Here is a 13,588-nt window from a genome sequence, read left to right as displayed (position 1 = left end):
GCAAGTGGAAGAAATTATTTTGTCTTATCACCGAGCCCCAATCGTACGTATTTATATTACCATATAATATCTTTATACTTTACTAATTATTTAATAAAAATTATAAATGTAAAAAAAAATAACAATTATTTAAAAAATACTTCACGAACAATATTCATGTTAAGAGTAATAATCAAGTAAAATAGTTTTGTAAAATCTTTATATAATAAACAACAGTAGTCTTTGTGGATGCAAAGGCATAGCTAAAATAAAAAATGGTGTTAATTTAAATTTTTTTCACATTTCCAAACACTAACCCTGCTTTATTTATACACGAAAAAAGAGAAGATAAATTTTTGAATAAGGTAAATTAAAAACAACATTTTGGTCTAGTAAAAGTGGTCTACCCCTTTATCATAAAGATGCTCTAGCACAACATACGTCAAATAATTAGCCAGAAATTGCTTTTCTTTTGACATTACGTAAAAATTTATCTCTATAAATATCTATCTACTTAACTCACTCACTCTCTCTCTCTCTCTCTCTCTCTCTCTCTCTCTATATATATATATATATATATATATATATATATAGGGTAAAGTAGTCTAATAGCACCATTTCATTTTTTACAGTTGGTTTAAAGAATATTTAGCGGCGCAATTTAGGAAGCATTGTCAGAACTTTGTAGATAAATTATTTTTCATATTTTTTGAACTTTCGACCATTTTATTGTGGTTTTGAGTTATTCGCAATTATTCTATACAGTGTAGAGAGCGTGACTTTAGACCATTTAACTTTTTTTATCATTGATCTAAAAAGTGTTGTTTCTATTTACACTCAAAACAATCAGTGTTTTATTGTTATTTTCGTTTATTCATGCGCCCAATACATTATTTGATTTTAAAAAGTAAGCAATGTTCACAATGTAAACGATTAAACCGGTTTTACATAAAACATTGATATCTGGCCAATATCGTCAGACTGAAATGGGCAAATAACGCCTCATGTTTATTTTGTTTTTCAATATTGAGATTTTGTGTATATGTGTTGTAACTGCACTCGAAGCTTGTAATTTAATATTTTTGCTATCAAATTTACTTTAAACTACTGAAATTTAATGTTGAAGTTTAAAAAAACGAAACAAAAAACATAAATTTTAAAGTTCTTTAAAAATATTTCTTAAGTTGCTGCGCTAATTGCATCATTTAACGCAAAAATGACTGTTTTGGGTTTGGGTATACCTATTCCTTTTAAATGTACTTTTGTTATTGCTATCTTTTCACAATCTCCTTATTTTATTGTTTTAAACTTTAAGATGTTTATAAATGCTTTTGTTGTCACTTGACAAATGCAATGTTGATTTTTTAATTAATTTATAAAACTTTGTTAGAAAAATTGTCAAACATAATTTTTGTTTGTATTTTGTATGGAAAACGGAGGATTGAAAAAAGCACTATATTCTGTTAGAACTGGAAACCCAGTGGCGGCAGCATTGCGAGATTATAACTTTCCTCAAAGAAACGAGAAAAGATAGATCACCAAAACGTAAACTAGGTTGAAAGTGCATAATTCCCGAAACAGTAGAATCTGAGTTGAAGCAACGAGTATTTTGTCTTCAAGAAATTGGATTTGGTATAACAAGAATACAACTTAGAAAATATACAAATGAAATATGTACTCAAAAAAAACTGCCACATTGTTTAAAGAATGAAATTGCTGGTACTTACCATAACAGTTTTTAACTTCTATTTTATATTCGAATTTAAAAAATTATTCAAAATCAGTTTTTTTGATACATTTAAATGAAATATTAAAATTAAGATAACTATACCAATGAAACAAATAATTTCAGGCAAAGATTGGCATGCAGGATTTCTTAAGCGCCATCCTGATGTTGCTCTAAGGAAATGTGAAAGTTTGAGTTATGGTAGGCTAATGCGATTCAATGCTGAAACTGTTCAAAACTTTTAGAATCTTTTTGATAAAGTCTACGAAAAATTAAGTTTAACACACCATCCTGAATTGATTTACAACGTCGATGAATCTGAATTACAATTAACAATGACTGGCACTGTAGTTAATGGCAAAAAAAAGAGCAAAGCGTGTACACACAGCTACTCATGAAGAGAGATGAGAAACTTTTACAGCAGTTGCATGTACAAATACTACTGGAACATTTTGAATTCCACCTATGATTTTGTATAAAGGAAAAAATTCGAAACATGAATACGGGGATAACTTGCAACCTGGAAGTATTTTTCGCATGACTCCAAAAGGATATATTACTAAGGAAGAACTTTTAACTTTTTTGCTTCATTTTAACCAGCACCAATAAACAGGAAAAGCTTTGTTGATTTTTGACGGGCATCGTAGTCATTTTGATATTGCTATAATAGAGGAAGCTGAAAAGTTTAACATCCATATGCTTTGTCTTCAAACGCATTGTAGTCACAATCTTTAACCTCTGGACAAAAGTGTTTTTAAACCATTAAAAATTTACTGAAATGTTTTCATTGATAATTTCCGAAGAAACTTTCTTGGACAATCACTGTCAAAATTGCTATTACCACTATTATTTACTGTAGCATGGTTACGTACCGCTACACCAGCAAATGTCATATCAGATATCTGATCTATAGGAATCTATCCTTTTAACCCTAATACTATCCCCTAAGTAGCTTTTGCGCCCAGTAAAATTTCTAATCGTATAAACATCAAAAATCCTCATGTTGACAACTTTAGTACTTTGGAACCTAGATCTTCAGACCCTACATCAAGTATCCGTTCAATAATTTCATCACCTAAAATAATTAGAAAAGTAAAAAACAGAATATCATTAAATGTGCAAGCTATTATTGTCATTCGAAATTTAGTTGCGAATAAAATAATTGAAACGCCCAGGCAATGTCAAACAAAAGGGGTCACGAAACACAATTTGAAAAAAACTCGCAAATTATCGAAAAAGAGAAGTAAGAATGACGAAGATACATTTTGTGATGATTGCGAACTCTTTTACAATGATAAAAGTAAGAAAGATGATTGGATTCAATGCATCAGATTCAAAGCTTGGTTCGATGAGTGCTATGACACAGGAACCATCATAAAAAGTGGCCTATGCACTTTGTGCAAAGTAGTGTGTACATCAAGTAGCGAAAATGACTAAACGATTAGATTTGTAATAAAAAATTAAATAAACAATATGATTTATGAACAATGATTCATTTTTTTTTCGTTTCTTTTACGTTTTCTGCGTTATGAATAACGAAATATAAAAAAAGTGTGTATGTATATATATATATATATATATATATATATATATATATATATATATATATATATATATATATATATATATATATACATATGAAGGGCTCAGTGGAAAAAGTACATTAGTGTATTTTGAGAGTTTTGAGAAAAAGTAGGTCAATGTTTTTAAATTGAAGCTGAAATACCTTTTATTCATTTTACTCAACTGTAACATTTTTTTTTATATCCAGCACACACTGCTACATATCTAAACCAAGTTTTATACTTGTTTTGTAAAAAAATAATGATTTTGTGATAAATAAGATGTTTTGCACTTTGGTACTTTTTGCCCTAAATTTTTATTTTCAACTTAATTTTTAAATTTACCAGCAATGTTTTGCACCAATAAATGTTTTTGTCAATCTATAATAGTTCCCTTCTCACACCCTGTTTATTTATAATTCAAGCAGCTGTTAGTATGATGTTTAATTAATAGGTAGATAACATTTCTGCTGCCAGTGTTAAGTTCATCAGTGATCATCTGCCTATTAGTGTAGGTTACATAAGATGGAACAATCTACTGATACTTGTTATAGTTGCTATTTGAATAATACCTACTGGAAAATCATTTTATTAAAAGACTGCCTTTAAGGTAAACATCTAATGGCAAATAGTAACATTCTTTAACAATAGACACACTTTTTGACAAGATTCTGTTTATGATTATGTCAAAATGTTTATTTCCATTCAAATTTTAAACAAAAAAGTATAAACACAAAGTGAATTTACACTATTGGTCAACAAAAATAGTTAAACAAATGTGATGTGATCATTATTTACAATCTTGATAGTAACACTATTTACCATAATAATTATCTATACAAATTTAAATTAAATTAATGCCCTATTCAAAATCATCAGCTTGCTCATCCTCTTCTGGAGACATTTCTATAGGTTTGAGGGAAGTGTAAAAAGTTACACTCTCTGGAAGATGGACATGCGACAAAAGTGACATAATATCATTAAATTTTGCTTTTTTTATTGGAAGAAAACCGTTGAATGCCAAAGGGCAATCTTTAATTGCCGATTTTAAGGTGCTCAGTGATTTTCCCCTTTTTAATAAATTTAAAGTGGAAGTGAGGGGGCCAGTCATTGACCTCTGCCTACAGGGTTCTTCAGCCTTTCAAATAAAATCCCTCTGAGACTGGCAATACCCTCTGGCGCTTTAATTACTTTATCCAGGCTAGATTTAAAATCTTTAACCTTAACAACAGGTCTACTGTCCATTTCCAAATTGTCAGTAAATGGATGTTCGACATGCACAATTTTCCATGAACTATTAATGCTTGATTTGGAAATAAGATTTACCAGGTTAGAAGGCTTATGAAACTTATCTGTTTTTAATTTTTTTTTTTCAATCCTGCCAAAGTCTCTGTCACATGGCATTCTGATGTGACCAGGAATAGGGTACTTAATAATAACTTCACTGAGTTTAGTATTACAAAAATTTTGCAAAAAAGCGACAATGTATTGGTTCTTGTTTTGTGAAAAACAATTATCTGTGAAAATGACCAGTTTCCTTATTGACTCTGGCAATTCATCTATATAGTGTTCCAGACATGAAAGAACCTCATTGGGTCCTTTGTGAGCAAAGTTTTCGGCGTAAATGTACATCGAAGCATTTCCAGAGCAAACATCGTGAATGCCAAGGTTATGCACAACCAGCTGTCTTTTGTAGTATTCCTGACCAATCCCAGTAACAGGTAGAAGCAGGTTCTTTTAAAAATCCATAGCTATGACTTGAGTATCATCAGTAGAAAGAGCAAGATGCTTGTCCTCTCTTATCTGCTCGTAGAAGGCATCCCCTTTTCTTTTGTGAACTTCATGTTCAGTTCTCAGTTTTAACACCAAATCATTATTTATGTTGACAGTGGCAGATTTAATATCAGCATTAAATTTTTCACATGTGTCACACACATGCGTGGAAACCCAAAACTAATATTAAATTCATAGTTGAAATATCTCTGTAGATTCATTCTTTGGCGATAGTTTTCATGTCTGGGTGTTGTTCCAAAAACAACCTAAACATCTCAGAAATGTTAAGGTCAGAGGTTAGGTAGATCCTTTTTTTATTGTCTGCTCGAGAATAGTAGCTTTCTCTTGCAGGAAATGAAGAAATATGTTGACGGATTGCTTGGCGAATCTCATCATTAAGTTTTTTGTGATGGCCATGCTTTCCTCTTAAGTCTTGTAGGGGTTCTTCAAAGTCAAAGACTTTTTTTTTCAGGCGTGATTCCTAAATACCGTGCAAAGCACAAAAAGCATTTTTGCACACAGGTATAGGAGAGCCAGTTTCTTTTATTGTATAGCTGTAGCTGCTACGGAATGTTGTGGGGACTGCCTGACTCTGTTTTCGCTTAATACTGTTTTCTTCTTTTACAGAAATGCAACCCCTTAAATAAATGTTTTGTTTCTCATGTTCGGCAAGCTCATTAAATTCTTTTAAAATATTACTCTTTTCTCCATCGTTAAACTTCTCTAGGCATTTGCATCTGCAGTCCACATAGTGCTGGCTCCTTTCATCAACATCCTTTCCCACGTGGTTTTTGTGCGCATCGCCTGCAAATATAAAGTTTACATTTTAAATTAGGCTACAACATAAAATGAGTGAGGTGAAGAGGGCGTAATACTAATAGTATAGATAGGCTAATACTAAATCTAGTAACTAGATCTATAAACTATAAATTAAAAAAAAATCAAATTAAGATAGGGCCTACTATTTAAAAATAGAACTGAGAACTGTTTAATTCAATAGAAATAAATAACTTAGGCAAATATACGTATAATTTAAAACAGACTAGATCTAGATTTTACATAATATTAATAATAAAGTCCTCAAATCGCCAAAATTCTGCAGTGATAACAGTACTGTGTACAGTCTGTACAGCATCGAAGCCGAAATTATAGCATCATACCTCATGGCATGATTTAAAGTAAAGTGATTTTTTTTTTAAGTATAAGTTAGTATACATAGCTATCTTTAATTTCATTATTTTGATTACTCAATAAACAACATACCTGAAGCATTGGCACGCTTTATTGCAGTCTTTGACCATTTATTTGGTGTAGATTTTCTTTTTTTCCCAGTTTTGTTTTCACTTTTCTCAACTACGGTGTCAGCCATTGTTGTTGAAAGTAACAGGAAGAGTGTGACTCTTTGGTGCATTTTTATTGGCTGGCAGTAATTTTGTGATTGGTTGTTAACAGTTGAAAACTTTTTTCCCTAAAGATCAGCACTTAAGAACTTTTTCTTCAAAATTTTACCAAAACAGCTGATGTATAGTATTCGATTTGAGCTACTTTGGTACTTTTTCCATGGCCCAAATTTACAGGGATGGTTTAGGGGAGGTAATCGAATAATATACCGGTCTTAACTCATTTTTGAAAAAATGTAACTTAAGTACTTTTTCCACTGAGCCCTTCATATATATGTATATATATATATATACAAAAATATATATATACATGTATATATATATATATATATATATATATACATATATATATATATAATATATATTATATATATATATATATATATATATATATATATATATACATAATAACTTTAATATTATTATTATTGAATTTAAGAAAGTCATTATACTGTTTTAACTAGTTAGTATGTGCAACATATATGTAAATATGCAAAATTTCTTTATGGCACTAACAATTTGCTAGAAAACTGTAATTTATTACTACAACATACCGCGCACTGGTCTGTAGCACACACAGAGCAACATGATAATGATTATCAACAAACTGATAAACTTTTTATAGTTTACCGTAGTCATTTGCCTTATGTTTCTCGGCTTTGTAGGTTTTATTCTTGAGAGAAAATTTGAAAGAATACACCAGGTATTTAATTTAAATTCTTTATGTTTCTTTACTCTGGTGTATTGAAGTAAATCTTCTAAAAGTTATAATAAAAAAAAGTTTTTGTAAGTCTTGAATATTCTGAGAAATTTTTTTCACTTTCATCTTTTATTTATGACTTTGTAGTTAATAATATCCAATCTTGGAACTAATAACTAATCTTTGAAAAACTTTGAAAATGATGTGAATATTCACGATTTTTATTTATTTATTTGATTTCATTTTTCATATAAAATAAAAGTGAAAAACAATTTTAGTTTTTAATAGTGCTAAATATTTTATAACTATATTTCTAATTATTTATCAAACTGAAAACATCACTTAAAAGAAAATTATTTATTACGCTGCTATTTTTATGTTTTATAAATTGTTTTTAGGTACAACAAGAAATGACGCTAAAACAATTTATAGTTAGCGCAAAACTACACAAATATGGCCTATATAAAATACGGTTTTTAAAACAATCTTTAATGAGCCGTTTACTAAAACATTTTATTTCTCATATAAGCAAGAGTTGCTGAAATTGGTTCACTTAAGAATCAAATATTTCTAAAACAATGATGGCTTAACTATGAAAATATTTATGATTCGATTAATGCAAACAGACAATTTAACTAAACTTTTATTCATTACTAATGACTTTATTAATTGTATTCTTATTGGAAATAAATTCGGTTATGTCAAAGCATCATTTTGTTCGAATCAAGACAAGACTGGTTTCCTAAATTGAAACAATTTAATTCCTTGATCGAAACAGCTGTTTTAAAAATCAAACAACCAGTAAACTTAACAAAAACGAATTAAAAATTATTTTTATCCTTACAGAGACAATTTAAACAGTTTATTTAAAAAACTTATCATAGGTTTTTAATTTTAAATATATATAATAACCTATTATTACATATATTTAAATTGCCCCTGGGCAAAATGAAATTCCACAAATAATAACTTGTACAAAAGTTTTAAGTGTTATGACATTCTTTTATTTTATTAATTAAAAATCACTAAATAAAGTATTACTTTTGAGGTTTATGATTGTCACTATTTATTTTTAAACTTTGTCTAAATAATATTTTTTTAACTTTTATTTCGTCACTAATTATGTAAAGAAAACATCGTAAATCTGATCAAGAAATTTTGCACTAATTTGATATATTGCTGCAGCATCATGTTTGCAGCAATATATAAGTTTATATTATTACTTGCATTTTAAATCTGAAAGCATTAAACACGACAAATCCTATAGCCCGCAGCAATATAATTTACCCAGAGCAATCAAAATAGCGTAAACTGAAAATAAATGACTGGTAAAAATGACGCTAAAAAGCTTTAATTTGATGGTGAACGTGCATTTTTTTATGGGATATAGTTTAAAGCCTGTAGAAAATTTTAAACTTGATCAAAACACGTTTAATATTTCACCATATTCAATGAAATATTTAATAAACAATGCGATTTGGGTTTCTTGAATGATTACAATTGATGATTGATTAATGATTGTTTAGTTGATTAATATTTGATTGCTGATATATTGATGATTGGTTTTTAAACTAAGGTTAAAGTTTCAAAGCTTTAAAAATCTCCTAAGTCAATATTGTTTAAACCAGAACGTGGTTCAACGCCGTCTCTCGCTGTTTATCCATCAATTGTAAGTACGGAGACGTGGAGTTCTTGGCTAAATACTACTACATCGTTCCCAGTGGGCATGGAATCTAAAAAAGACGTTTTAGACGTCTTTTGAACGTTTGAAAAACATCCAAAACGTTCAAAAGACGACTATTTAAAGTCCCGTGTCCAATGGGTTAGTACATCTTGGAGCACCTAAAATAACTAGTAACAATACGAAAAACAAAAGTGCCTTGAGCATACCTCTCAAGTCTACTTTTCTCTCTTATACTCATTTTTCATTTAGTGCGATTGAAGAAAATATACTATAATTACTAGCTTTGTTGTTAGAAAAATAAAATGTTTAAATTCGTTTCATATTTTTTGATTTGCTGTCATCAACAAAATTTAAGGAATCTAAACTTTTGTTATATTTGATGCACGTAATCTGCTTGAACTAGGCTAAACAATGACAGAGGTAATTGAAATAATTTTAGTGAATAAAATTTTTATATAAAGGAAGATGAGTAATAAAAATAAAGAAAAACGAACAGATGTACAGAATAAACACTGATTTGTTTTAAGGAGAAAAAGCTTAAACACAAATTACAGTCAACATTTATTCTATGGTTAAAGTATACTTTAAACAAACAGAACGCATAAGCAACATATATTAAAAATAAACCATGAATCTTTATTTATTGTTTATTTTTAATATGTGTTGGTATTTATACTTTCAAACATATATATATACATATATATATATATATATATATATATATATATATATATATATATATATATATATATATATATATATATATATATATATATATATATATATATAAATATATATATATATGTATGTATATATATATATATATATATATATATATATATATATATATATATGAATAGATAAACCACTAATATCGGAGAACTTTGGTGTTATGCTATATTAGGTAGAGATAGGTATTAGCACTTTTAGAAGTGAGGCTGTAACTATTGCGATAAGACTAGCATGACGTAAATCATGGACATTAGGGACGATAACGATGAAACGTCTTTGATAAATGACGTTATGATTTTGATACTGTTGCTACCCGAAACCTCATCTGTGACACATGTATGGTTCTTAGGAGAGCGTCACACTTTAAAGCACTAATTAATTTAAATTACACACACAAACACGTAAGTTCTCATTCAAATACACACCCGTTAATATCATACAGACACGCCAATTACGAGAGACTGAAGTTTAAAAATACACATGTTTTGTAATACTTACTTTAGGCACGTAGTGCATGATATTTATTTTTTATCGTGGATATGGTCGTATGTACTATTATAATACCATCAATAGTATCAATAGTTTAATAATACAGTTATGCAGTTATATATAACTTAAAAACGCACTATTTAACTCAAGCCAATAAAGCACAAGTGTTTAGTGAGTTGCTTTAGAAATCTATCGATTCCAGATACGAATTCACCAGAAGACTATCTTTTGTCTCACTTCCCTTTTTTTACTTTTTACGCCAATAACACACTGAGGTTCTTTTTACACTGAGATTTTGAATTACTAAGTTCACTAAGTCAGTTTTACAAATTGAAAAATTCGGAACTCAAAAAACAGTCACTGCAAGTTTAGTAACTTTTGATGACGGCAATTACGATAGAACACAATAACAATCCTGATAAACGCATTCTATATAAAATCTAAAATAACCATTGACAAAAAATTAATTAGAACTAGTTTTATCAAACAATAATAATAAACATATATAAAAAAAGATTAAAATAGCAAGATGAAATGAATTCAATCTCAATAAAAACAAAGCGAAAGCTCCCCAACCTAAACCCTAATGTATGTAACAAAACCTGTAGTAACAGCTATTACAGAATGACACCATTAAAATTACGTGACACCCACTTATTATTAAATAAATTTAATATTACAATCAGGATAATCGCAGGAGCAATGTCATTTCATTTACTAATTAGAAATGTCAAACTTATCAGATAAAATGCTTTTAAGGCAAGTAATAAAAAAAATTCAGAAAATAAAATCCAAACTTATTCTAGGCTAGTTCAAGAAAACAAAATTTTAGTACAATATAAAGACAAATACAGATTTGTCTAAAATCAAAGCCTCAGTCACTGCATGATCTGAAACTTAGAGTAAGAGCCAATACGAAACGACGTCATTAAAATCAAGTAAAAAAATTAACCGTAGGAACTATTTCTATTTCAGACAAGATTTACTAATTTGAAATGTCAACTTATCAGATAAAGTACTTTTAAATCAAGAAATAAATATTTAGAAAAGAAATGCCAAACTTATTTTGGGCTAGTTTAGAAAATCAAAAGAAAGGCTTTGTATAAAAACAAATGCAGCCTTCCCCAAACCCAAGCCCTCAGTCGCTGTATGTTCTGAAACCAGGATAAGCGCAAGAACTATTTCTATTTCAGACAAGAGTTACAAATTGGAAATATCTAATTTATCAAATAAAATACTTTCAACGCAGGAAACAAAAAATTTTTAGAAATAAAATGCCAATCTTATTCTTAGCTAGCTCAAGAAAGAGATAAAAACTTAAACCCTCAGTCGCTGCAAAATACTTTTAAGGCAAGAAGATAAAAAATTTTCAGAAAATAAATCCCAATATTATTCTAAGTTAGTTCAGGAAAACAAAATAATCACATAAAAACAAACAGAGACCAGCCTCAACACGATCCCTCGATTGCTGCATGTTCTGAAACCTGTTGTAGCAGCCATTATGAAATGACATCAGTAAAATCACGTGACACAAATCTTACTCTAGGCTAGTTTAGGAAAACAAAATTTTTATATTTTAATCAAATAAAGACCTGCCCAAACCCAACCCTTACTCGCTGCAAATTGCTTTTAATGTAAGAGATTTTGAGAAAATAAGGGTTTGTTTATATGGAAAGCGAGCTGGCTCGTTTGCCGAGCTAATCCGGAAAACGAGCTGGTTGTAAAATTGTGTTTATATGATTATGTTAACTCTTTTGAGCAAAAAAAATTGAAATTGAGGTCAACTTTGCTTTTTGTAGCCGGGCTGACCTCTTTATCAATAAAATAATGGTTTTAAAAACGGCGGCTGTGGATAATAAAATAAATTGTATTAAAACAATTTCTTTAACTTATGTAATAACAGAAATAATGCAACTCGGAAGCTAAATAGTGTTGTAAAAGTTTCATAAATTTAAGTTTTTTTAACATCATTCTTTTCTGTGAACATTCAAAATCATTTCAAAAAATGAAGCAAGCAAGAGAAAAGCGCCTAAAAAAAAAAATTGTAGCTGCTGGTTTAAAAAAAATTTTAGTTGCTGATCGAACTGATTTATGGTGGCAAAATATAATAAATGGTTTAGCTCCTATTGATGTGCGGAAAACATTTTTAGGCTTTTACGTTTTCTTTTCATGAATTTGGTTTCAGTGAGAAGCTCTTATTTATCTCCTCATCTTCTTTTATCTAGTTCTTGAGCTTTATCAGCAGATAAAAAGATGGCAATTACTTTTTACTACTTGAAAGATAATGGACCTTTGGACATGATTGCAAACACTTTTGGAACTGCAGTATGCTCTACTTCTGCCGTAATAGTTTCAGTTTGAAAGCCAAAGTATCTTGGACCAAAATATCTATTTCTTCCGAGAAATCACGCTGAATTGCGAAACAAAGTTTCAGAGTTTAAAGTAAATATGGAATGACGCAAGTCTTTGGATGTATCCATAGCATCCGTATTTCTATTTGTCTTTCACTAATTAACTCACAAGATTTTTTTTGCTATAAGCAATACTTCTCTAAATGTTCAACCTGTGTTTAATAAGGCTATTTTATGGATGTTGAGTGCATGAGGCCAAGTAGTGTCTATAATGTTAAAGTGTTTGCAAGTATTACAAAAAGTATAAAGTTTAGAAATACTGTTCTTCCTCAAACATTTCAAAATCCAATAAAAAAAAGCAGATTGTATCTAATTATCTTATTGGGGATCCGGCCTATCCATTACTATCAATATGTATGAATAAAAAATACACACATTGTTCAAATAATGCAGAGGTAATTTTAACACCATGCTCAGATCAGATCAGAACGAAATCCTATCAAGTGCTCTTTCGGTTGCAATAAAGCTAGATGGGGTATTTTAACAAGGTTGACCTAAAACTAGAGGCTATTCTTACTGTTCTTTATGCTTGTTTTGTATTCCATAATATATTTGAAAAGACAAATTCTTATTTTGAAGTTGACCTAATTATATTGCAAACAGATCTTATTACAAAAAAAAAAAAATTAGCTAAACGATTAGTTATACGAAAAACTTTTAGAGGGTTGATGATTTAATTATGTATGTTATATATATATATATATATACATATATATATATATATATATATATATATATATATATATATATATATATATATATATATATATATATATATATATATACATATATATATATATATATATATATATATATATATATATATATATATATATATATATTCAAGTTTTCGAGATCAAGTTTTAATCAAGACTTGGGCCTCAATTTGCTAGCTTTATCAATAAAAGTTAAAACTTCTGAGCTAAACTTAATTCAGATAAGTTACTTCTCATGTAATTAGTTATTCTATTAGTGTTTATTTCCTCGAGGTCATCGGTGATATTGTCAGATAACTAAAACTATTGCTTAATGAAATTGGTGTCAAGGTTAGTAAGCTTTTTTGGAGACATTTTTGCATCCATGACCACGAAAAGCTGATTGTAAAGCTTGCTTTTAGGTAATGATGCAAATG

General features: G+C 29.0%; 1 protein-coding gene across 1 annotated transcript in view; it reads right to left on the bottom strand.

Moving 5' to 3' along the window:
- LOC136080071 (uncharacterized) overlaps positions 1-7,226 on the bottom strand; it is a 112,716-nt gene extending 105,490 nt beyond the window's left edge. Inside the window, exon 1 of the mRNA XM_065796684.1 lies at positions 6,995-7,226. Coding sequence (XP_065652756.1) covers positions 6,995-7,079 — 85 coding nt within the window. The 5' untranslated portion in view covers positions 7,080-7,226. The remainder of the gene's footprint in view (positions 1-6,994) is intronic.
- Positions 7,227-13,588: the final 6,362 nt, after the last annotated feature.

The sequence above is a fragment of the Hydra vulgaris genome, chromosome 05, assembly GCF_038396675.1.
Source record: "Hydra vulgaris chromosome 05, alternate assembly HydraT2T_AEP".
Taxonomy (NCBI): domain Eukaryota; kingdom Metazoa; phylum Cnidaria; class Hydrozoa; order Anthoathecata; family Hydridae; genus Hydra; species Hydra vulgaris.
The sequence above is the reverse complement of the archived record's forward strand: the minus strand, read 5'-3'. Positions and strand labels throughout refer to the sequence as shown.